This window comes from Xenopus laevis, chromosome 4S (genome assembly GCF_017654675.1).
Source record: "Xenopus laevis strain J_2021 chromosome 4S, Xenopus_laevis_v10.1, whole genome shotgun sequence".
Classification (NCBI taxonomy): Eukaryota; Metazoa; Chordata; class Amphibia; order Anura; family Pipidae; genus Xenopus; species Xenopus laevis.
The window spans coordinates 24,696,718-24,724,078 of record NC_054378.1 but is presented as its reverse complement, the minus strand read 5'-3'; the positions used below and the strand labels follow the sequence as shown (position 1 = coordinate 24,724,078).

General features: G+C 37.2%; 1 protein-coding gene across 2 annotated transcripts; it reads left to right on the top strand.

Moving 5' to 3' along the window:
* The first annotated feature begins 9,808 nt into the window (after positions 1-9,808).
* Positions 9,809-13,613, top strand: irx3.S (iroquois homeobox 3 S homeolog). 2 transcript variants are annotated; one of them, XM_018260411.2, is made up of 4 exons: positions 9,809-9,908; positions 10,866-11,853; positions 12,653-12,725; positions 13,266-13,613. In XM_018260411.2, exons 2-4 carry the CDS (start codon positions 10,881-10,883, stop codon positions 13,318-13,320), a joined length of 1,101 nt encoding a protein of 366 aa, XP_018115900.1. In that variant the 5' UTR covers positions 9,809-9,908; positions 10,866-10,880; the 3' UTR covers positions 13,321-13,613. The 2 variants fall into 2 exon arrangements, with proteins under 2 accessions (XP_018115900.1, XP_018115899.1); XM_018260410.2 differs by having other exon boundaries at positions 9,816-10,336.
* The last annotated feature ends 13,748 nt before the right edge of the window (positions 13,614-27,361 follow it).

Below are 27,361 nucleotides of genomic sequence, written 5' to 3'. Positions count from 1 at the left end.
AATACTAATTGGAAGCAAACCCAGCCTATTGGGTTTATTTAATGTTTACATGGTTTTTCAGTAAATTTAAGGAATGAAAATCCAAATTATGGAAAAATGTATTATCCAGAAAACCCCAGGTCCTGAGCATTCTGGATAAAAGGTTCCATACCTGCACTGAAAGGAGACTTCACAGGTACAAAGACAAAATATAATGGTCAAACAAAGTTGGGACCTTTTCACCCACTTACCATGTCCAACATGGGTTCACATTTTTGGGTATTTAGAGGCCAATTTATTAGTGGTTTTAGAGCTTTTTGAAACCTCAATTAAATTCTATGTCTCTAAAACCATGAATGCCATAAAAATTATTAAAATATCTGAATATAAAAAGTAGGACGAGGAAAAAATGCTGAACAATGAACTAAAAAAATACAAATATCTCTAAAAATATCTCTAAAATTCATGTTTTTCAGAAATAACTAGCAAAATAAATCTGAAAACCTCTAAAAGTCTGTATGGTTATAAAAAGATCCAACAGGATCAGGGAAGCTCCCACTGACTTCTACAGGACCTCAACTACTCACTTGGAGAAGTTTTATATTACAGTTTTTTTTATAGTTTTACACTAAGGGGCAGATTTACAAAGCTCGAGTGAAGGATTCGAATTAAAAAAACGTCGAATTTCGAAGTGTTTTTTGGGCTACTTCGACCATCGAATGGGCTACTTCAACCTTCGACTACTACTTCGACTTCGAATCGAACGATTCGAACTAAAAATCGTTCGACTATTCGACCATTCGATAGTCGAAGTACTGTCTCTTTAAGAAAAACTTCGACCCCCTACTTCGGCAGCTAAAAGCTACCGAAGTCAATGTTAGCCTATGGGGAAGGTCCCCATAGGCTTGCCTGTGATTTTTTGACCGAAGGATATTCCTTCGATCGTTGTATTAAAATCCTTCGAATCGTTCGATTCGAAGGATTTAATCGTTCAATCGAGCGAATAATCCTTTGATCGTTCGATCGCAGGATTTGAGCTAAATCGTTCGACTTCGATATTCGAAGTCGAACGATTTTAGTTCCTGGTCGAATATCGAGGGTTAATTAACCCTCGATATTCGACCCTTCTTACATCTGCCCCTAAATCTCACACTTTTAGAGTTTTAGAAAAGTTTGGAAAACAAACTGTTTTGTGAAACAAAATTGTTTCTCTAAACAACTGTTTAGAGAAACAATACAATTCATTAACAAAATAAAAATCGGAATATTAATAAATCGGCCCCTTAGACTTCATCCTTCAATGGTAAACTGCATTGGGCTTAAATTTTAAACCAGGACAAGACTGTCCTGTAAAACAAATCTATATAAATGTACTGAGAATATTTATCTGAAAATCAAATTATAATTTAAAATTGCTATTTTTCTCATATTTGTTTTTATCTCTTTTGTCAATGAAATAATAACTGGTGAATCGTGTATATTTATTTTTACTTTGTTTACCCTAGTTTACATTAAGTTTTTACTGACTCATCTTGCATCTCAAGACAACTAAATCTGCTTACCACCTTCAATAATCCTCCTAATATTTTGTAAGCTCGTTATAAGATTCCATCAGACTTGTGGCCTTGCAGTTACGGTGTGGTTTGATATCAATATAATTTGGCAACATAAAAGCATTAACAGCAAAGACACCATAACTTTGCTTATGCCTCATATAGAAATAAATAGAATTATCATATAGCTTTGTCAGCATATTTTCCAATGCTCAGTGTAAACAAACCAAAAGGCTGTTAATTTATAAAGTAGTGACTTCACATATCCAGGGTGTTTGCTTATTATACTTGGTCCTAGTTTGAATATTTAGTGTTTGCAGTGCTGTTAGTAACCTTTTTGTTTGGTGTTTTGTTATTGTGGGAAAAAATCCTCTCAATACACAATTTCTAATCAATAAGTTACCAATAACTGCACAGGAAATTAGACTTCAAAGCAATTAGTCACTACTAATCTGACTTAATGATGTATTCTCATGTATGTATTTATAAGGTAAACACATTTATCTTTATCCTTTAACTCCTAAAGTGTAAAGGTGTTCTTTCTTGTGTGACAAAAAACAATAGAACTTCCTAAATCTGCAGTCCCAACAAGTGAAAGTAGTGAGAGTCATTTAATGCATAGGGCAGGAATGTGTGTGTGCATATACATGAACTAGACACTTCTGTTTGTATGGACAGTGATCAACCAAGCAAGGACCAAAAAAACTACTAGCAAGTTTCTGCCCTTTAGATTGTGTAACAATAATGAAGTGCAATAATGAAAATTTTTTAATTTTACAAGTATTTCCCGAACAAGAATGTTAAAGTTTCCATATTTTACAAAATGCTTGATATGCGACATGGTATGGGTTGCATATCATGAAAATGGAGGTAAGTCATATGTTTTTCATCTAATTTCCCACCGTTTATCTTGTATACATAGTATTATTATTATTATTATTATTATTAATAAGAAGGACTAGCAATATATTCCCCTGCATTAAAAGAGCTATACATTCACAAGAGGAGAGGAGGAGCATATTTATATATAGGCACTCATGGGCAGCTTTAGGGGGAGACCAACAGTGCATAAATAGTTAGATAGGTAGATAGATTTGTTTTGTGTTTCTGAACAATAGCTAACAATTTTTTAAAACCCCTTTTAAATAAAAAGCTAATTGGCTAATTTAAGTTGCATGCCTTTCTTCATGATTTTAATTTCTACAGGAAAGTTGTTAAAATTATGATCAATAACTTCAATGGAGCAATAAACACAAGTCACACCTGAGACATTCACTGATTAACATACTGACTAGCGACTTCCCAACATTACTTTTTGTGAAGATATGAGCAGTTTTGTTTATTTGACAGCTATAGTCCAACAAAGCAACTTCCTGGACTCCCTTTCTTGCTCACCTTGTGAGTAGCAGTTTAAAAGAACAGAAACACCAAAATATGAAAGTGTCCCAAAGTAATGAAAATTAAATGTACTGTTGTGCTGCACTGGTAAAACTGGTGTGTGTTTGCTTCAGAAACACTACTAAAGTTTATGCTGTGTAGCCATGGGGGCAGCCATCCAAGCACATGGCACCTAATAAATGACATAAGTACTGAAGAATCCCATTGTATACTACAGAACTTATCTGTTATCTGCTGTCTATCCTGTGCCTTTTCTCTTATGCTTTTTCTCCTGTTTGTTTATATATAATATAGTCATGTTCTTGAAACAAACACACCAGTTTTACCAATGTAGCACAACAGTGCATTATATTTTCATTATTTTCAGACACTTTCATTTTTTGGTGTTACTGTTCCTTTAAGCTGTCTCCTCACCAATGGCAACTAGTTTACAATTGATTATTCTCCCTTGCAAGACTATCCTAAGAACTTTTAAAAACTGAATTTTGACTTTAGAAAATAGAGTTAACTGTAAACTCCTTGTGAAATGTTGTACAATGTGAGACAAAGAGACGGCTCTGGTATATAGATAGTCATCATTACATGGTTAATCCAACTATTAAATGACAAAACTATAATTTGGGAGACATCTTGGAATGGATATATAAATTTGTTTGCTGATGGTAGCTCTGGTTCAATCTGTGGATCTGGTTCAATCTGTGGATTCTGGTGAATGTCACTGTAAAATACTATAAACAATTACTATTTATTAGGCCTGTGGATGGCTGTTTGGTCTCTGTGTACTTGAAATGCCAATGGCCATTTTGAATCCCAGTCTAGAATTGTTCTGTTTGTTTTCTTTTCCTGATGACTGAAACGTTCAATAAAACCTTCAATAAAACCTTGCATGAGATAGTTTATATATATAGTGAATAAAGTACCCCCTCTTGTAAAATATAAGGATATTATAAGTTACCGAGGAGTTTCATGACCATATAAAAACACGAGGCCGAAGGCCGAGTGTTTTTATACAGGTCATGGAACTCCGAGGTAACTTATAATATCCTCATATTTTACAACTGGGGGTACTTTATTAATTATAATACACAAATTTTAGTGAGTCATGTGACAGAAATGACATCAGAACTCACTGTTTATAACTGATGACATCACTACTCACCGTTTATAAGGATATAATTTACAAGATATTCATGGCTTTTGTGTATTATATATATATTATATATAGAGAGAGGCAGAGAGCATAAGCATATAACGCCAAAATAAAATATGTCCTGTAAACAAAGTTTTGGCATTAAGCATTGTTACGTAAATATCTAAAGAATAACGGATCCAAATGCAAATTTAAAATCATTACTTAACACAGAAAAATTGCTTTGAACATTTGAGGGGCATTTTGTGAAAAAAAAGATGCAGCCACACAATGTGCATCATTTGCAGAACATGATGTTATCACTGTACTTTACATTTAAGTTTAGAGACTCTGTAGTGTATAAAAAAAGCACTACATGATTAATATCATTATTTGTCCTATGTTCCTGCTCTTAAACAAAGACAGGACAATGTGAACTTTGAATCAGCCTTTTTAAGATATCTAGCAGTATGTCAAAGACTGAAATAATAACTAAGTAAACTAAAAATAGTAAAACAGTGGTATGTTCAACACAGGACATTAACATGCCAAAAGACTGCAGCTAATTCCCTTTAATCTGCAACTACTCTAAGTATTTATATACTTAAACATAGCTACCCCTACCAACTACTTTTACTTTGCTTAAAATGAAAATGCATAATCTGTTATTATATTATAATAAATATAATGTAAATATAATAACATAACAGATAATTAAAAAAACTTGCATATTTTATATAATAACGTATGTATATATATATATATATATATATATATATATATATATATATCCTTAAGAAAGGTCGGATAAAGATGCCATTTTGTGTGAAATAAATCACAAACATCACAACTAACAGAGAGTGCAGGTCCTGCTTTTACATACATGATTGATTATTGACCATGCACCTTCATTCTAATGAGAGTGCAGGCACTGTGGGACATATATATATATATATATATATATATATATATACAAACATACATTTTTTTAAATTCTGAGCTGTCCAGATAATGGATTTCCGGATAACGGATCCCATACCTGTATATATAATATATAATTGTATTATTTAAATTTTATTTAAAAAGTTATATAATAAGAACCTTACCAAATCTAAATACATGTATTATCATATAGAATTTGTTAATGCTGCAATCCATGTCTCTTTTTTTCTCAATTATAAGGTATGTTGAAAAAAGAAAGAAAATAGCAATATAGAAGAATGTGCTTTAAATAAATGAGTTAGGTAAAGCTGCAAGCTTTTGAGATTGCTTGGGCCCATATTTTTAAGGCCTTTCATATATTCTAACATTAACGCTAGAAAAACTATGGCCTAGATTTACTAAAGGTCAGTGTTATCAGTAGTGCTGATACACACAGCTGGGAGTTATAATCCATTGATAACCATTCACAATTCATTGAACATTTTTGGTGTTAAATGCCTTGATGTCATAATAACGACAAGAATTTATGTTATTGCAGTCTTATTAATCAAGCTTATAAAAAAAAGTTTTTTAAGCAATATTACTGCTAGGTCAAAAGTAAAAGTAATTTACATTGCCTTCTCACAGATATATACAGATAGATTTATGTATGCATGAGAATGAGTTACAGTCTCTAGTAATAAAACCCATTCCTATTTTTAATACTTGGTCTTGGACTGTATTTAGGTTAGTTTTTGGTATTAATATCACCAATATGTGTTGAATCTTAATAAATAAAGGGTTTTTGGAGGTAAAAATGCAAATCATACCCCCCCACACACACAAAAAATAAATAGCAGAGAAACATATCAAAAATATATGCAGCCAGTGATTGTCAATGCTCTTTAGTGAATCAGGCCCAGTATTCCTTATCAAACAGAAGAAAGTTTAATATTATATTTTTGAATCCAACATTGTCCTTTAGTGAATATAACAGGCCGGTGTTTCCTTCTATAATTTTATTTTTTTCAAAAAGGCATATTAGCAGTTATTTGCCTGGTATGTACACACACGTGCACACATAACATTCATGTTTGCATACAACATCAGTAGTAAATTAATAAGTAGAATGTTTGATTGAAGCATTGCACAACTGTTTGCTCTTCAAATGTGAGCTGTTGGATGCATATACCCTATCCGTACATTTTGGTAATTAGATTATTTAACCTTTTGACACAAGAGAGAAACAGTTATATGATACAGTTCTTTTTTTGTTGTTATTATGTACTGATAAAGGACCTACAAAAGATTTGACTTATTTAAATGGACTTTAATGACTTTGACAGCATTCATTTTGCAACATCTTTATGCAACTTGATTTTAATTTTTTCAATCTTTATTAAGGCACACACATTGCATTCAGTGAAGATAAACGTGTATTTTGAGTGGGAAATCCACAACTGTACATACTGCTTGAAAATCTGATTTTCATGGTTACTATAATATAGCTTTGAGCAACCTGAGAACCTTCATTTTTGAAATAAGTTTGAAAATGTGTATTTATGGTTATGTTTAAATTATTATCTAGCTGCATTGCTGATATATAATGTTGCCATGAAAACAGATGTATGCCGAAAGCTTGCAGTCAAAGTGCTGTACAGGTTATTAGTTTTCTAGCATTCTGGTACAATATTTTTTCTATGTTATATTGTCACAGATGTTACCTTGTATTCCAGCACCTCCTAGTAAACTTCTGTGTCCCTAGTTACTTCTATAACTTATGTCCCAATTGCATTTTTGAACTGCACACCACACATTTATTTCATTATAGGTTTCTTTGAAAATTTTTTAGACACATTTCCTGCATGTTTTTTACTCCTGCTAAGAGACATCTATTTTCTGCTTACTACCCTGGTTCTCCAGATCTTTCTGCATTTCCTGTCCATTTCTTTCCCATTAATAAACCATTACTCACCCTGATACTGACCTGAACTCAGCCTCACTCATAAATTTATCTCCCCCTTTGTTTTGAAAGGTTCTAACCAACCACTCCCCTTGTCCTATAGTACCTATCTTACAAGTTATAGCCTCTGGCCTCTTCATTTCCACACAGGATGTCATTCTTTGACAGCACTTCACCTGTACAATCCATCATGCTCATTTCTCCTAATACTTGTGCTCTTATCAGATCTCAAAAACTTGATCTCTTCTGCATACACTACCCCCAACCTCTATTGTACCCAGCATCCTCTCTCCAGCCCATGTAAACACATGTTCTTCTTACTGTGAAGGGTGAGTCTCTATTGATTTTGTTTGTTCATTAAGAATCTATCTTCATGACACAAGACAGCAAGTCCTGATAATAAACTCATCACCTAGGGTTTATGAACTTAGATGTAAGCATGGTAGGATCTGCTATGTGTGCATGTGGGGGTGGTATTAGTTTTGTTTTTTTAAACATGAAAGCCAGAACTAGTATTACATTAGCTTAATATCACCCTAACATTTAACCATCTGTATTCCTCTATGTGTGTTTGGTATTTTTCTTTGTTTCTGGGTTTTTCCTTTGAAGCAAACTATATTTGTTGGAGAATTAGACATTCTTAGGGATTCTTAGTGAATCACATATTCATTTAAGATATACACCTCAAGCCACCTCTAAACAGGAGCAGTTAGGGTATCCTTAAAAATGTGCAAATGGACATGCACAGTGCCTGTACAGTACCAGCATGATGATGATGTGTATTTTGATGTATTGTACAGATCTTCTGATCAACAGCAACAACAGCAGCAGTAGTATATAATAAATACTTGTTATTAATAATAATTTATCATTGCATTGTAATTAACTGAAATTACCAGAACAGGCTACAGTGTGATAACTGTTGAGATCACTGAAGTATTTCAAAAATGTCTCCACTGTATACAACAATTTGCAAATGTACAGTATTCCCTATGTGACTTACTATTTGTACAGTATTGTGTGTGCTTTATATTTTCCAGTGTCCAGAATTTAGACTTACAGTCGAAACAAAAGGGGAGCCACAAATACATATAAACAGAAAATGGTGTTCCGTTTGCAGAGTAGTACTTTGAGCCCAAATATTATACAATTTTGGTGTTAGATATCCACTCTGCCTCCCTCATCTTCATGCAGTAATACAACGAGAATATCCGAAATTCATCCGGTTCCCTAGATCACGATGTACACAGCAGTAATAGAACGATTTAAATCCCACCAGATCCCGAATTATTGTGAGATAGATTAGCATATAGGGATTGATAGCAGGATAAACATAATACGATTAGAGATGTCTCTTTTAGATCTCCAGATATTGATTCAGAGAATTTTAATTCTAGAACTTGTTATGTTATAATCTGTGTTTATTACAAGACGGAACATTATCTGTGGAATTAAGCATTGAAGGTCAATTTAAGAAGAGCGAGACAGTCAAATCAAACGAGGTCCTTTGGGCAGATTTCGTTGGTGTTGTATAAGCTGAAACACACAGGGAGGGTGCAATGTGCCCATCAAGAAGTAATGATTGTGCTTAGCGTTATCCCAGCGATGTATTATTATTTCTGGGTATCGGAAATGCCATCTCCAGGAATCTAGATCCTAGGGTGCATTTATTTAGCTCAACCGCGTATTAAAGAACAATATCAATCATGAACCAACGTTTTCTGATCTGTAACTGTTTTGTCGTTAGTACCTGAGGATCATCTACTGTAATAAAAATGTATATTAGAAACTGACCCTAATCCTCAATGGGAGACACCTTGCGCCCTTAGGAGCTATTTCTGCGCACAGAATACATACACCACGTTGCTAAAGCTCAGAGCTGCTTCAAGTGTGCAGGTATCCTGTGTGTCACAGGAGCGGAGTAAAGTGATCGTAAATTTTCTAATTACAGTTTAACACCAAGACAAAAAGGTGTTAATGGGTTTAATCCCAGGGCCTCCTATTGTCTCTCCCTCACACTACAAATTTACACAGCGCCCAAAGGGCAGCCCGGGCTTTCCTTTGTTAGGATTTCAATTTGCCTGATTTCTCCCAGCTTTGATGTAAAACCGGGACCTCCAACTCTTTGAAGTTCCTTATTAGGCGAATATGAAGCCTCTGTTTCGACCGCTGATCGTTTTGACTAATTCGAGATCCTCTTTGTAAAAAAAGATTTAAGACGCGCTGCAGAGACAATATAAATGCGGGAGAATATGCCAACCCTCTGTCATTAGCCCTAATCTGCATTTGCATACGGTCCCAGGGCTGAGGGGGAGCCAGTCCAAGGGGATGAAGGATTCCTGAAAAGGCCAAGGCAGGATAGATCAGCTAAAGAAGCTCAAAGTATAAACGTTCCCTTATGGGGTTTTTTTAAAAAAAAAAGAATTGTGTTTTTGGATATATGTGTGTTATGCACATATATACGCACGCAGCACCTTATTTACAAAATAACACATTTCTATGGTATACTTCGTGAGTTGTGTGTGCATAGCTATAAGGATACAATCACACGATTTGCTATAAATGCATATAAACTATGTATATATATATACACACACCTTACTTGACACAAGACACAAATCCACAGCCATTTCGTGGGACTTCCCTGTGTATTTCCCTGCCCTTGGTTCTCCATAGGTTGCTAGAAGAATACAGGATACAAGCTTTTTGTACTTATTTGGAATACTTGTGACATTTTTTAACCCCCACCCTGAAAAAACTCTCACTTTCGAAAAGCTTTGTACCCCCCCTCCTCCTCCCCCTCCCCCTCCATCAGTGGCACGTGAAGGGTTAACTGAAAGATTGGCGAGGAGGATATTTAAGAAGGACTTGTGGATAAAAAGGAGAGAACCGAGAGAGCGAGAGCGAGTGAGACTATAGAAGACGTGGGAGGAGTTTACGCTGGGCTGGAAATGTCAATCAGAGTGTGAGTGCCAATGATCTGAAGCAATCTGTTAGGAACTGACCTGGTCCACTCAGATCAATAGCACCAGAGGGAGAGGACAGAGCCACCGAAATCCCTGCTGGAACCCTAGACGCCCGGTCCCCCCTTCCTCGGTCGCTTGATGTGTAGGGAGACGGGGAAGCAAAGTCAGATCATAGAAGGGGATTCCCTGTGCCTCCGGCTGCACCATGTCCTTCCCACAACTGGGTTACCAGTACATCAGACCTCTGTACCCCTCGGACAGACAGAACGTGGGGGTGACCAGGAGCGGAGCTGAGCTGTCTCCGGTCGGGACTCTCTCTAATGTACTCTCCTCCGTGTATGGAGCTCCCTACGCTGCGGCCGCCGCAGCACAAGCCTATGGAGCCTTCCTGCCCTATAGCGCGGAGCTGCCTATCTTCCCCCAGCTGGTAAGGGCACTTCCTTCTCCCTCTACACTGCGCCAGCCTCACCTTTGGCCCCTGGTGAACAAGACTGTGTGTGTCCGTGCAACTACTCCCACGCAATCACTGAAACACTTCCCTCAAGTTTTCTCCTTTCTGAATGTTCCGTGCGATTGTCTGTGTGGGTGTGTATGGTCTCTCTGTCCCGTCTCAGTCCCTTCGTGCTCACATCTCCCACAATTAGAGAAGTCGTCGCTATCCTCCCAAGGGTTAACAGACGTGCCTAACTGGCAGTTTTTGCAGACACTGTCACATACCAGTGATACATGAACACTGACAGATGAGAAGTAATATCTGAGATGATTTATAATACCCACAGCACAGTGTTATAGGACAGGGCAGATATGACACTTATCTGAGCTATAGAAAAAGGTACAGTAGTTAGTAAGTAGGTTAATTAGTGGGTTAGTTGCTGCCACCATACGTGTCCGCCAGCGCAGCCTGTCGCTAGTTTTTTTAGTTAGTGCAATAAGTCTAATATTTTCTTTTATTACAGGGGTCACAATATGACATGAAAGACAGTCCTGGGGTCCAGCACGCTGCCTTCTCTCACACTCACCCAGCTTTTTATCCCTACGGACAGTACCAGTTTGGAGACCCGTCAAGGCCCAAAAATGCTACGAGAGAGAGCACAAGTACCCTGAAGGCCTGGCTCAATGAGCACAGAAAGAACCCGTATCCGACCAAGGGAGAGAAGATCATGCTTGCTATCATCACTAAAATGACCCTCACGCAGGTGTCCACCTGGTTTGCTAACGCGAGGAGGAGACTTAAAAAGGAAAACAAAATGACTTGGGCCCCTCGGAGCCGAACAGACGAGGAAGGCAACGCTTACGGCAGCGACCACGAAGAAGACAAGCACGAGGACGACGAGGAGATAGACCTGGAGAACATCGACACCGAGGACATTGAGAGTAAAGAAGATTTGGAGGACCCCGACGCTGATTTACATTCGGACTCTAAAACCGATGCCAGGAGTGACTCGGAAGTCTCGGATGGGTTTGAGGACCTGAATGTCCCCGAGGACAGACTCCTCAAATCAGTGGTTGGTCCAAGGCAGGTTTTAAATGAGGACAAGTGTGCACTTTCTTCTGACGCTAAAGTTCCGCAGCCTGCTTGTGAGCAGAGCAAACTTGACAGAATCCCCCCAAGTCCTCCTCAAGAGAACAACATGCCCGTGGCCCATAAACCCAAAATCTGGTCACTGGCAGAGACTGCTACAACCCCAGATAACCCACGCGAGTCACCCAACACTGGGGGCTCAGTGAACACTCAAAACCTGATTGCACAACACAGACTTATTCCCTCCCCAGGGAGCAGGTTCCAGGGTTGGACTGGGAGAGCTTTCTCTGCTCAGCAGTTGTCTTTGCTGAACTCTGCTCATTTTCTGCACGGACTTAGCGTCTCTCACACAGCCCCGGGCTCTGGCAGTGCAACTTTCCATAAGGCCACGGAGCTCAAGTGCAGCGCAGACTCTCAAACAGGTGATTACCGTGCGCTTTAGCGTCTACATAAAGGTCACACCTCTGAGTATAATATGTCATACTATTCTACGCGATCCTTACAGCCCAGAGTTGAGCAAGTGAACTCATGGTAGTACCGCCGCCTCCCAATTCCAAAATGTTTTTTTTATTGAATAATGAGCAATTGTGTATCAACCATACGAATTAAAGTAGCTAGATAGGTTTAACTTACACGTGAGTGTGTTTGAGTATGGATGTATTGATATTAACTACACACATCTATATATAACCTACATACATCTATAATATGCTCATTAAAATAATTACAAAACAATTGCAACGGAATCCTAAACGCTAATGTAAAAATGGTCTTTAATGTTTGCCTTGAAAAATGCTTTGCACATAGAGTTTTTTCCCATAAATTCACGATGGTATAGCAAATAAAATGCAATATGAAAACAGGGCTTGGAGATATTTGCTTAACTGGAAAAGTTTATTCGCAATAAATATTGTTTGGCCCAAGGAAGCTTTGATTTGACCTACGGGCTCAATAAATAATTTAGCAAAAGCCCATGGGCACAGACTAGATTGAAATATGAAATGCAAATGAAATAAGAGTGAGAGCTTTTTGTTACACACAGAAAACATAGAGGGGATAGGATAGATAGACAAAAGTCTACTAATAAGTAATATGTTTAGAGCATTGCTAAATTAATTAGGTTGTTTGGAACAAAACTATTCCATATAATTATTGCACATCATAACAGACTCAGTCATAATTGCCCTTTACAAAGCCTTTTTATCATTTCTGCCCTTATAGATCGACTGAGCACAGTGGACATAGAAAAAAAAATACCTGTATTAAATACAGCTTTTCAACCAGTGCAACGGAGGTGAGACTAAATTATTATTATTATTATTATCATCATCATTATTATTATTATACATTGTACTAATGACACGTTATCTGGTCTGATATTTGAGTATTTTTTTTTTTAAATGAAAATAAAATGATGGATATGCAGGATATTACCATCCTTATGAATTTTTTAGTTCCATTAGAATCATTTCAGCGTCTTTCTAAGAAATCAGATGTAGCCGTTATGAGAGGAGACAGAGTTTGTCTTTATTGCAGTTATGAGATAATTCGCAGGGTTTAGAAAGGATTAGGCGAACTTTCGTATTTTTCTACTGCTACAATTAAGTGTAGGGCGATTTTTTTGCTTTAGGGCTGTCACCAAAAAAATGTGTTCAGTGAACAGGGTTAATTGAAGTCTGGCATATCTAAAATAACATTTCAGTCGTTGTTTGGATTGTTTAATTTCTTTTTAAAAACACAGAGGGAGAAAGTATGAACATAATGCCTTGTATTAGCGCATGAATAACTAGTTACCCACACGTTTATTAATATATTGGTTGATCTTTCTTCCCAGGTCACAAAATCAACTGGACGCTGCCCTGATTCTTTCCGCTTTATCCTCATCCTAACAGTGTACTTTTTATATTTATATATTTTTTCTTTTTTTTTTTTAACTATTTGAATGGCTGTAAAACATTTCTCTGCCGGGTAGTCACGCCTTGTAAAGCATGTCTGTGGATACAATGAAATACAAATGTGTTTCTATAACTCTCATGCAGACCAGCTGAGCTCCTATGGTTTGTCTTGTGCTAATTAAACGTCGGTCATTTTTTTTGTATATATAGTACAAATGTAAATATGTGTTTAAACCAAATTGTACAAGAAAGTATATATTTTTGGTTAATAAATTCTTCCCAATTTACTACACTTTATGTGACTTTCTTTACGGTCTATTTTGATGGACTGATGTTTCTTTCTTTTTTCTTTTTTTTTTGACTGAAAACCAATGCTGTGTTTTTCATTGAGTCGCATTAAATATTATCTCATGTATTTTGTTACAGGAGTCAGTTCTAAGCTAAAGTTTTCCTCTCCAGCAGGTTCGTTCTGACAGAACCCGGTAGTAACATATTTAAGAAAGAAGCAAGCAGCTGCTAGATTTGGCCACATATAAATGAACACCTTAAGAATTTGACGATTTAATAGTGGAAGTATCAGTTACTAATTGATTAGATTTGGGCGCCAATTTAGTGCTCTATATAGCGCGTTTCACTGAAAAGGTGAACGCTGGCTGCAACGAGTTTTATCTGACCACTTCCACTCATCATTAGATCCATTGTACTAATTGATTGTAAACGCTATTATTGTGTTTTCTTTAAGAACGAGCTATTTGAAGGTCTTTAACCATGAACGGGTTTGTGCGAGATACAGTTGATAATAGCGCTGGGTTGGCGCGAAGTGTAGGGTTACAGCGCCCTCTATCGATCCATATCTACAGATAAGAGCAGATTTCTACTTTCAGAATTAAGTGGGCGCTAGTGTTTAATGCCTTCTAACTTTCTGAGGCAAAGTAACGCAAAGCCGAGAAATCCACATTGGAAAGTATAATGTTAAAGGAAGGCCGTGGTTTCATTTATTAGGTTATAGCCAATAGGCATTTCAGTGGAAAGTATATGTCGATCTGAGCAGAAGCCTTTGACAAGTGACAAGGCTATCAAACCGTGTCTGGCTGAGAATGGCGGGAACTGTAGTATGTGAGCAGTGCCAGGGTAAGCAGGTCTTTTCGTACCCCTCCGCCTCTCATAAAATGGTTATAAGCAACAAGTCCCGCCCCTTGTGCATCACGTGCTTCCGGTGTTTGTGGCGTGAAAATAAAAAGGTGTCGTTTAGACTTAGCTCATTAGACACCAAATTTAATAGCTTACATTTTTTTAATCTATTTATTTTTACTTTTTTAATCTTTGATTAGGAATATCCTTAAAAAACAGTGCAGGATATGCTACCTTAATTTCAGGATGGATTCTATACAAACTATAACATTATTATTAGGGATGCACCGAATCCACTATTTTAGATTTGGCCGAATCCCCGAATCCTTTGCGATAGATTAGGCCGAATACCGAACCAAATCATAATATGCAAATTAGGGATGGGAATCGGAAAACATTTTTTTTCTTCCTTGTTTTGTGACAAAAAGTCACGTAATTTCCCTCCCTGCCCCTAATTTGCATATTTAAATTATTATTCAGTTAGAATCCGAATCCGGCTGAAAAAGGTAGAATCCTGGCCGAATCCCGAACTGAATCCTGGATTTGGTGCATCCCTAATTATTATATAAGTGTAAGGGGACGGTATTTCTCCTCGTTTACTGGCGATAACTATTTTGCTCCGTTGCCTCATTTTCAATGTATTGTCAAATGGGCTTTCTTTGAAACAACTTCTAAATATTGTTCGTAGGGTTGCCACCTTTTCTGGAAAAAAATGCCAACCTTCCTATATATTTATCTTGTTTTCATATTAATAACATTGGGATCAACCATCATTTTTACCTGCCTGGCTGGTAAAATACCGGCCAGGTAGCAACCCTAATTGTTCTGCATATTTGGGAGGTGATTTTTTTTTAAGCGAGTGCTTCAACGGCAATGGACACAATCAGTATGTTTACTGTGTGGATAGGCTCTTGGCGGAACGAGCAAGTTTCTACAAGTTGCTTTTCTGTTCTTTCACTTTGTGACCAGTGTGCATACATCTGTAATCCAGTCGCATAGTGCTGCTTTAGCCTGCAAAGTTGTAGCACAGGGCATTGTTCTGTAGCAATTGCAGCTTCACTAAAAGTGTTCAGACTAATTGCAAACCACTGAAACGTATGGCTGCTCAAACGTCCCGCTGCTCTGATTGTGACGTTTACAGATCTGAATAGTGTGTCTACTCGTATCTGGTCTGGGGGGGGGTGCAAGACATGCATTTAAGGATTTTTGCTGCAGTGAGTTGCTAAGGGGAGTTCCCAAAGTGTCAGTGCTGATGTCTCATTTGTTCTAACCCTCTTCATTGGCCTTTGTTATAAGATGTTTATAACTGTAGCTATATTTGGAGCATTCATTTTATCGAGGTGATACAACAAGGCACTTAATTAAACCTCAGTAAAAATTGTGTTCCCTCAAATTTGTAACCCCCTAACCAAATGCAGCTGAATTGACGCATGTGTGCTGGATAAGGTTGTTATTAGAAAATACATCTTTTTTTATCCTTCAATTCAGATTTAACAAGCTGTCTGATGCAGAGCCAAATCATTTGTCTAATTTTGTTTTATGAAGATTCAATGGGTACTAAAAGCCCTGGAGAAAGTCTGGTTACCTGTACGAATGATTACATGCTTTGAGAATCTCCCTTGTGCTATGTGTTTAGATACTTCTAAGTAGCTGGTTGTTGACATCTATAATTATACATATCAACTACCCTAATTTATTATTTTTTTCAAATAAATATATATATTTATTTATTTTTTTCCTGACAAAGGTCCCTGTGACGGATCGAAAGATTGCGTTTAATAAAATCTGCTGTTCTTGATTCTCAAATCCTGTGAGGTGTGCACCATTGTCATATATATATATATATATATATATATATATATATATATATATATATATATATATATATATATATATATATAATATATATATATATATATATATATATATATATATATATATATATATATATATATATATATATATATATATATATATATATATATATATATATATATATACACATACATACATTCAGTTTATATATCTTTGCATAATAGTCAGTTGTGATCAGACTTGGCAGAGGGCAATGTGGGGATCTGATATAATGCCCTAAGCATTTCCCTCACCCTATTAGATGTCCCACCTCAACCTCAACAAAGCCCACTGAAAATAAAGACAAAAAACAAGCAAGTCATACTGGCATGATTGCTAAATTGCTAAACAATAAGTAAAACTTTAATCAAACATTTTATTTAATAATATTATAATATATGCATTATATATTATAATACTATTTTAATAATATTATTTATTTAATAATAGTAAGCTATCAGTGCCTACATTGTTATTGTATTTTATTTGTTCAATCCTGTAAACTTGTAATTTGATATTAGCTAATAACACATTTATTCTTGGGACAAAATGTCTTACCTGCAAGTACAGCCCGTCCCTGGAACTGTTTTGAAATCGTATTTGAGGAAAATACATGTTAAAATGTTCTTTAAGGCTTATCCTCAAAGATAGTTATATCCAAGTTTGGATGTGATTCCTTTGCCAGAACCTAGGCAACATTTAAAAATAACAATTTAGTATATGTTGTAGAGATATGTCAACTTATGATAGCTATACCATTTCAAGGAGATGGTTTATCACAGGTAAGTTATAAAAAATTAGGTTAGTATTCACCAGAATATTCCATGTTCATTTTCTCCTATAGAGTTGCAACTGAACTAAGTAAAGGTCTGATCTGTGCTGTACATAAGACACCAGCGTTTGAATATGAATATTTGAACAAATAAGCACAATTTCACAAATATCTGCATGCTCCTTAATAATCACCACTTCACAAATATCTGTATTCTCCTTGTGTGCACTCACAGGCTGACACCATGCCTGTGAGTCTACTTGTAAGAAGGAGCAGATTGGAGTGAATTCTTTTTTCACAACCTGTGTTTTTGCCCAGTGTAAAACTAGTGTGGCCCAAATATAAAAATCATACAATTGTCCAATAGCTGAGAGTGAGAGGTACGATTTGAAAATTGAGGTGCACAGAAGTAATCCTAAAAACCTGAAGAATATTAAGAACATTTGCGAAACCACTTGCAAAATTGCCAAAAATGTAGCTTTATAACATTTGAAACTGTGGGTATTTAATAAATACACAATGAGCAGAACTACATTTTTTATTTGTTTTTAAATTTTCTTCACTATACATCATACTATTACACTATTACATTACATTTATATTCATTGTCTTTCACTATAAAGCAGAATGTAACCTTAAAAAAATAACTTTCCATGCTTTGAGACAAATATATCACAGAAAATTCAGTTTAAGATTTGCTATTCAGCAATTGTGAAAAATGGTCATGGATCTGGAAATAATACCAATATAACCTAACACTGAATCATGTACTTTTTCTTTCATGTTTCTTAGGCAGAGCACAAAGGAGTGAATCAAATTTATTTTTTGAAAGAAAGCACATAAGCTATAGGCTGTTTTGTGACTGTTTGCCTGTTGCTGTTCATGTAGGTATTGAATCCAAAAAAATAAAGATGCTGCTTCTTTAAAAGGAGATCAACTAACTGCCATCTACAGGCTTTCAAAACCCCCTCCTTGTCACATGCCTTGGGAGTGCTTCCATTAAATCATACCTTGAAAGCTATTGAAGTTCATTTCTTGCAGCTACTGTAAGTGCTTTCTGAATCATTTCCTTGATACTGTAGTTCGCAGTGTTTTTTAAGCTCACGCTGACACACAAGTACCTCGATACTATTCTGTACAGAGCCTGTCAAAAGCATGCTCAGCTGCCAATACAGTCCCTGCTTCCTGGGAAGCAATATCGGAAGCCAGTTTGAAATATTTATGTAAAATAATGATTTTTTTTCTAACTTGAATGTTAGCCCCAATATTTTCTGTAACTTTTTTATTTTTTATTGAGATGTCCTGCAGTTCAAGATCCCCTTGGCACTGGGTTTCAGCTTGAATAATATCTCCTCTTCTGTTGGGCCTCAGTAAATATTTTCCTTCTGTTAGGAAATGAACCGTCATACTATCTACAGCTTTATAAAGCAACAGGAATGTTTTTGATTGTGTCCCCAAGCTCACAGATTTTAACACTGTCCCTGCTGTAGGCAAGTATAGATGCAGTCTGGTGCTAAAAGGTTGTAGAAAGGGGGGAGGGGAACGACAGCGTGATAGCTCTTTCATAATTCAGAAATGTTTCTGTAGCCGCTGCATATTTAATAGAGTGATTAAATGTTCTTAAGGATCTCTTTTTAAGAGAGGATATTTAAATCAATATTTGGGATTCCAGTCTCAGCTCTTTAAACATTAACACAATTATCATGTGACTTAATTAATTTACAGCCATCGTGAAAAGGGGAACATATGCAGTTGTGGGAAACAAATGGACGTTTGGATATTATGATTCCAGATTAAATGCTTTCAGAGGGTTTAACACTACAGAGATCCAGTAGAGAATATGTTCACAATGCCGTGGGTTAGCAAATTAAGTTATATTAATATGCAATTAGTTTTTTATTTCTAATATTTCTAATATTTCCAAACTTGGTGAACCAGATTTATTTATGATGATGATATAATCCATCATATGGGGCTGTCTAGTTTAAGCCATTCATTTACATTTTAGGGCCCCAATCTGAACCCCTGCCATATGTATGCTGTATATTGGTAATAAACAAATTTTAAGGAAATCAGTAAAACAGCACTGCTATAAGGGGCCACTGCCCCAGCCATGCTCATTAGGCCCAAAATACTATCATAACTGCCCAAGCCGCTTTGCAACCTACAAATAAGATCTTCTCCTCTCTTGGGGCCCCCTCTAGCCAAGGGACCCTAACTGGGATATCCCTCTGATGGCAGCCCTGCATCTTGTGCCCCTCCCAAGTCCAAACTTTTAGGGGCAGATTTATCAAGATTTATTAAGAAATTTGAATTTTGAGCTATTTTTTGTGTACTTCGACTAGGGAATATTCCAAATTCTATTCAAATCTGAAAAAAAATTGAAAATTCGAATATCGAAATTTATCATGTACTGTCTGTAAAAATTCAACTTTGACCATTCGCCATCTAAAACCTGCCGAATTGCCATTATAGCCTATGTAGGTCCTCCTAGAACCTATTTGGAGTCAACTGGTGGACATTGAACAATCAAAGTTTTTTTTTGGATAAACTTTGAATCGAATTCGATCAAATTTGCTATTAATTTGGCCGAATACGGACCTATTCGATCGCAAACGGACCTATTCGGCCAAAAAAAAACTTTGACTTAATTTCTGTTGGTCTTTTTGAATTCGAATTTAGATGTTTTTCAAATTCGAAATTCAACCCTTGATAAATATGCCTCTTAAAATTCATCATGTGTTCAAAGAACAGATCTGCAGTTGCTTTTGTGAGTACACATACTGTATACTGTAGGTTTAAAGTTACTAACCATACAGAGAAAAGATAAGAACAATTATAATATAAAATTTGTTATTGGTCTTGAAAATAACTTCCTTGGATCTTTCTTTTCATTAGGTTTAAAAATAAAAAAAAAATGTGTTCATCTGTTGTACATGAGAGCATGGTTTGATAATGGTGTTTTTGAACACCATTGCTTGAAATGGAAAAGGTAGAATGTAAGCAACTGGTGCAGGTTTTGCAGAATGCTGGATACATTTGTTAGAGAGAAATGGCAATGCCACAATAAAGGAGTCCGATGCTATAAGTGTCAAGAGAAACAAAATGCGTTGGAGAGTGGTAGGAAAAGGCAGTGTAAATAGTTCTGTTAGATGCTATCATTTTAACCACAAGAACATTTGGATTAAAGCTAATGTCAGTGTTAAATAGAATCATCATCAGAGTGCTCTCCTAAAAAGAAACATAAACAGCACACACTATGTTAAGGTTTAAATATCTGTGAGCCTGGCTCAGATGGAAGTGCTATTTTGGCACACCATCTTCATGCTTCTTTACTGTAACTGTCACGGTCGGCACCCTAAACCAGAACTAGTGCCAAGTCTCGGCTCGGCTTCACCAGTAGTGTGACCGCCTTTGGCTTCGGGAGGAGCCCTCAGCGTACTCAGATGCCACCTGGACTTTACGAGAGGAGCAAGGCGAGGAGTTCTGGCAGGCAAAGGGGCACGACAGTTGTAAAAGTCAGTTAGGCCGAAGGTCGCGGTATAACAGAATAAGGCAGAATCGTAGTCAGGCAGGCTGGGTCGAGGCAGGCAGATAGCAAGGATCGTCAAACAGGCAAAGGGTCAAAACCGGGTGATCAATCAAAGGGTTAAGCAGAAGAGTTGTCGTAGGCAGGAAAAGGTCAGGATACAGATTGTCGGATTGTCAGAAAGCAGGCTGGGTCAAACACGGATTATCAGAATACAAAACAGACACTCAAGGCTCAGGAAACCACAAGAACTAAGTTCTATCACGGGCAATGTCTGGAAGCCCTTTCAAACTATTTATACATTTGAATTTGGCACCATTGCGCGCTGGCGTCATCACGCCAGCGCACCTGTGCCTTTAAGAAACATGGAGGCGCGTGCGCCCTTAGAGGGACAAGATGGCGCTGGATAAGGAGCGGCGCGGCGGGCGTCCCCGCTGCACCCCTAGACCACCAGGGCAGGTAAGTTTTGTTACAGTAACATTGAATTGCATATTTAAGAAAGCATTGTTTACTGGGGTTTGTGTGTATCTACATAAGTACTCTGTACCTAGCCATTTAACTTTTTATAGCAATACTATGTACAATTCAGTTCAGGCTTTCCAAGGAGGGTTAATGTCCATGCTTAAAATAAACTGGCCCATTTTTGGAATGTAAATCCACTAGGTGCTAAAATGTGTCAATCAGCTCTTGTAGAAATAGGTTGCTGTCTGAGCTAGTTATGCAAAACAGCAGCTAACCAGCAAATATCATCAAGGTGCACAGAAACAACGAGCAGAGAGTGATAGACCATTATCTGCATGCAAACACTACCAGCTGTATTTTTAGCAACTAGAATGTAGGGCACAAGTGTACATATTATACTGTATGATCCAAATACTCTACTAATTCCTTTGCAGATCTAGTCATCATAGGGGTAGGTTTCAATAAGCAGCAATAGAACATGTGTACTCCATTTGAGTTACAGGGACTGTCCTCACAATAATTACCTGGTCAGTATCACCTTTAAATGAATTGTATTTAAAATTAATTAATTAACAAATAAAAGTATCACTTTTCTGTCCTTATTTTGCAGGTCATGGAACTCTGTTCTGTTCTGTTACTTCTAATATCCTCATATTTTCCAACAAGGGGTACTTTATTTATTATAATACACAAGTTTTAGTGAGTCGTGACAAAAATGACATCACTACTCACCGTTTATAACTGATAACATCACTAGTCACCATTTATAAGGATATAATTTATGGCTTTTGTGTATTATATATCGAATATCATATAAACCTTCATATCTTATGACTTTATCTTTGATTCTATGGCCAGCTTAACTGTGGATTTCTGATGTACACATCCCTAGTCCTATAGAAAATGCCCAGGTCTTTTAGTTTCAGTCTTATTTCCAGCACAAATGAAAATAAGACTAAAACATCCCCATTGTATTATGAACATCTAACCATTCGTAATACATAACCATTTCTCATAATACATAAATATCTTTGTATGCAGGAAAGAACACTTCTTTTCAACTCTTATTCCCAATGGAAAGAGTGGGAGGGTCATACATCCAATATTAATGTCTTCAGGTGTGCTGTTGTGATGATTATCATAACAATGATATAATAATATAATAAGCTCTCTAATGCTTTATTTACCAGTAAGTCTTTCCATTTGACGCATGGTCACACATTTTGATCAGAAGATAGGAGGTTCCGCCTAAATATTCAGAAGGGGGTTTTTACAATGAGAGCTATGAAGATGTGGAATATTCGAACATGCTGATACATTAGATAGCTTTAAGAAGGGGCTGGGTGGCTTTTGGTGAGGGAATACAGGGTTATGAAAGATAGCTCACAGTACAAGTTGATCCAGGGACTAGTCCGATTGTCATTTTGGAGTAAGGAAGGAATTTTTTCCCCCTCTGAGGCAAATTGGAGAGGCTTCAAATTGTTTTTTTTTGCCTTCCTCTGGATCAACTAGCAGTAAGGCAGGTTAAAAGTGTTAAAAGGTTGAACTTGATGGGCGTGTGTCTTTTTTCAACCTAACTTACAATGTTACTATGCTATTATTATAGGGAATTCTTGGATAGCCAATTATCTTTAATTAAAAAGAAGTTTATAAAGCAGACTGCAGTGCAAGGAGTTCACTGGACAACTGGTAGTATAAAGACTGGGCAGATTTACCAAATATGATCTGGAGAATCCTGAATTTCTAGCAGTTCAATATTTTCATGTAACAAATTCTGGAAATCAGGAAATGTTTAAACAAGTGTGTATACATTTTATCAAAGGAGATACCTGCACTGTGTATTGGAATGTGTTTGAGCACCATTCTGTTCAATGGGATGATATTACTCAAAACTGCTCAGCATTAACATTGCCACCTATCAGAATCCTTACTCCCAGATGTAAATCACATATGACGAGAAAGGATTCTTTCTCCTATATCTTTTTACATAGGGATATCATCATTTCTGCTTGCTAGAAAATATTGGGGGCATCTATTAGAATTTTGCCAAAACGGTTGATACAGTGCCCCACAAATGACTGCTTTCTAAACTAAGGTATGTTGAGCTTAATGAAGTCATTTGCACAAGGATAGGAAACTGGCTACAGGAGTGGGTACAGAGGGTGGTTGTTAATGGTACGTTCTACATTCTCCACTTAAGGTTCTTAGTGGGGTCCATCAGGGCTTGATATTGGGTCCACTTTTATTTAACTTGTTCATTAATGACTATGGGGAGGGCATTGTAATTAAGTCATCAGTGATTACAGATGACACAAAACTATGCAGCCCAATTAATTCCATCCAGGATGAAGCATTCTTGCAAGAGGCGCTTAAGGGGTGATATAATAACTATATATAAATATATAAGGGGATCATATAATAATCTCTCTAATGCTTTATTTACTAGTAGGTCTTTCCAGCTGGCACAAGGTCACCCATTCCGATTAGAAGAAAAAAGGTTCTCTAAATATTTTGAAGGGGTTTTTAACAGTGAGAGCTGTGAAGATGTGGAATTCTCTCCCTGAATCAGTTGCACAGGCTGATACATTAGATAGCTATAAGAGGGGGTTGTATGACTTTTTATTAAGGGAGGGAATACAGGGGTATGGAAGATAGTTCATAGTACAAGTTGATGCAGGCACTAGTCCGATCATCTAGCAGTACTCAGGATCATCTAGCAGTAGGCAGGTTATAAATAGACTTAAAAGATTGAACTTGATGGGCCTGTGTCTTTTTTCAAACTTACTTACTATGTTACTATGATAAATCCCCAAAAAGTAAAAATGTTAGTGTCTAAATATTTCTATCAATATAATAAACAATAAGCCTAAACTCATATCAGAGAATGTTAAAAGAACTGAAATCTTTATATAGCATATATAACTTCTTATGCTAGAGTCAACCAATATGTTTTCTCTGCAAGGTTTTATTGCAAATTGGTTCATATGTGGAGAAAAGTATGACCTACCAATGTCTCACTCTACAGCTGCTTCATAGCCAAGCTGTGTTCAGAAATACTCCCTTACTGTTTCAGCTTACATGTTACATAGTTACATAGTTAAATCGGGTTGAAAAAAGACAAAGTCCATCAAGTTCAACCCCTCCAAATGAAAATACAGCATCCATACACACACACACTCCTCCCTACTTTCACATAAATTATATATACCCATATCTATACTAACTATAGAGTTTAGTATCACAATAGCCTTTGATATTATATCTGTCCAAAAAATCATCCAAGCATTAACAGAATCGGCCATCACAACATCACCTGGCAGTGCATTCCACAACCTCACTGTCCCCACCTACATTGCTTCAAATGAAAGTTCTTTTCTTCTAGTCTGAAGGGGTGGCCTCTGGTACAGTGATCTTCTTTATGGGTAAAAAGGTCCCCTACTATTTGTCTATAATGTCTTCTAATGTACATGTAAAGTGTAATCATGTCCCCTTACAAGTGCCTTTTTTACAGAGAATACAACCCCAACTTTGACAGTCTACCCTCATAATTTAAGTCTTCCATCCCCCTAAACATTTTAGTTGCATGTATCTCCAGCTCATTTATATCCCTCTTAAGGAGTAGAGTCCAAAACTGCACTGAATACTCCAGATGAGACCTTACCAGGGATCTATGAAGAGACATAATTCTATTTGCTTTAGTGGCCAAAGAATGAAACTGCCCAGAATTAGACAACTTGTTGTCTACAAAAACCCCAAGATCCTTCTCATTTAAGGAAACTCCTAACACACTGCCATTTCGAGTCAGATTTATCAAGGGTTGAATTTCAAAGTAATGGGAGTTTTTTTGAACTCCCATAACTCCAAAATTTTAATAAAAAAGACCAACCGAAATTTATTTAAAAAATCAAAGGTTTTTTTGTGGGTAAATAGGCTATATTTGATTGTTCAAATTGAAATAAGATCGTATTCGATCAAAAAAAAAAGTAGATTTTTTTGAGTCCAAATCAACAGTTCAGGGTAAAACCTTTAGACTCAGTCATGGCACAAATGGCAGTAGTAACTGATCAAATGTGAGTGAAACTTTCACATGGATGACAAAAAATGCCTTTTCTTTAGACGTGAGTGGCTATAAAAGATTTGAGTGTTTGTCACTTTCTCTTTTTGTGTGTTGAACCCAGAGACAAAGCAATCAATCGTAAGCTATCCCTATCAGAAACCAGAAGATCATGGTGTCATCTACTTTTTCTTTGAAGCTTTTGTCTTGATTTCTTAATCTCTTTAAAAGCCTTATTGTCCCACATAATACGGTGAAACAGGCATTTTATTTTAATGGCCAATAGAGGATTTATTTTTTAAACAAAAATCATCAAATAAAATATGCCCTAGTTAAATCTTCAGAGATGTACATCACCAAAACCTAGAAAAGGGTATGCAGAATACAAATATTCAACTAAATGTTAAGTAGCCAATTCTACCTATTGAAGAATCACGTATGACTGAGATGTCCATCTGGTAGCTGAGATCAAAATACCCTTTGTGCAACTGAATATTGTGTGTTGTGGGGGAGGGGGAATGCATTCCAAGAACTGTTTCCCCATAGACATGTTGATCTACAGTCATTTGCTGACTCCACTTCTAGAGCTATTGCCAATGCAGAGATTTATAGAGGAAAATCCTCTAAAATTATTTTAAAGTCAGCCTTTTTTGTTTGATAAACAATCAATCACAGACATAGGTTCATTTTAACAGTGAATGTTGACAAGCAAAATCCAATATACTGCATAGGACTCATTCCTTGACAATTAACTAATTAAATATTTATCATACCATACCATCATGAGATGGGAGGGAAATTTCCCCCAGGGGCTTGCCTGCCATGAGCTGCATACCTTGCCTCAGGCGGCATTGCCCCGCAAGTAACTTTAAGGGAGAACTAAAGCTTAACTAAAGAATTTGGCTAGACATTTTGTACATTATGCTTTGGGCTTCTGTACCAGCCCAAGGCAATCACAGCCCTTTAGCAGTAAAGATCTGTTCCTCCAAAGATGCCCCTGTAGCTCCCCATCCTCTTTTTTGTTGAGTTACTGGACATGCGCTGTGCTGCTGTCACTTATTGAGCTTAGGGACTAAATATCTAATCTAAATATCACTTAATTACTACATGGCAGCATAGAAACCAGTGCATCAGAATGTAATAATCAGCCTTGTAGCATCATCTTCTATTACAGGCCAACCTCATTTTCTGCTTGATAATTTACAACAACCCCTAAGCTTAGCTTCTAACAGTTGCTCAGAGCCCACTGAGCATGTGAGTGTTGCACACTTTCCTAGATGGTAAGCCCCTGTGCCAAGTTTGAAGTCCTGCCTCATTGCTGCTTTTAAGAAGCTGAAATTTTAGGCTGCTGCAATTTATTCAGTATATAAAATATGGTAGTGCTGTCCAACTTCTGTGGTACTGAGGTCCGGAATTTTCCTGGCCTACATGGTGGAGGTCCAATAATGGAAGCCAGTGTTGACCAATCCCTATTTTTAAACCACACCCACCTTAAACCACACCCATGTTACCACAAGACCATGTTCACATTAACGGTGGTAGCACACCAAAAACAAAATGGTTGGTGCTCACTGCAGGGATATCACTCATATGTGAAAAAAGTTGTCATATTAAGACATACCCTTAAATCCATATGCCTTCTCCTTCCCTGCGGATAACACAACACCCCCAGCACATGATTTAACACCTTAGAGCTGCCTAACAATAATTTTCAAATGCTAACAAACCCCCAGAACAAACTCTTACCAGGCTTATATTCCACAGGCAGAGCAGGGCACACACAGGCAGTGTATCGCACACACAGGGAGCATAGGGCAGCCAGAGTAGGGTAGTCAGAGTATGGCACACACAGGCATAGTATGGCACTCACAGGGAGCAGGGGTGCTTTACTAATGAGGCGAGTTGAGGCTGTCGCCTCAGGCGGCAGCTCCCCACTAGATACCAGGGGCCGTAAAAATGCTGCTCCTGTACTTTAAGAGCGAATACCCGGGGGGGGGGGCCAGCAGCAACCGCTGCTGCCTCAGGCAGTGGAGGGGCCAGGATCGCCCATGACCAGGTTTGGACTGAGAATTAAATTAGGCCCTGGCATTTGAGGTACACAGAGGCCCACTCAGCCCACATAGAGGCCCAGGCAGCCCCACCAGCCCACTTAATACTGACTTTCAATGGAACCTTATAGCAGCCCCTCTGGCATTTGCCAGAACCCACAGATTGCCAGTCCGGGCCTGTCCAT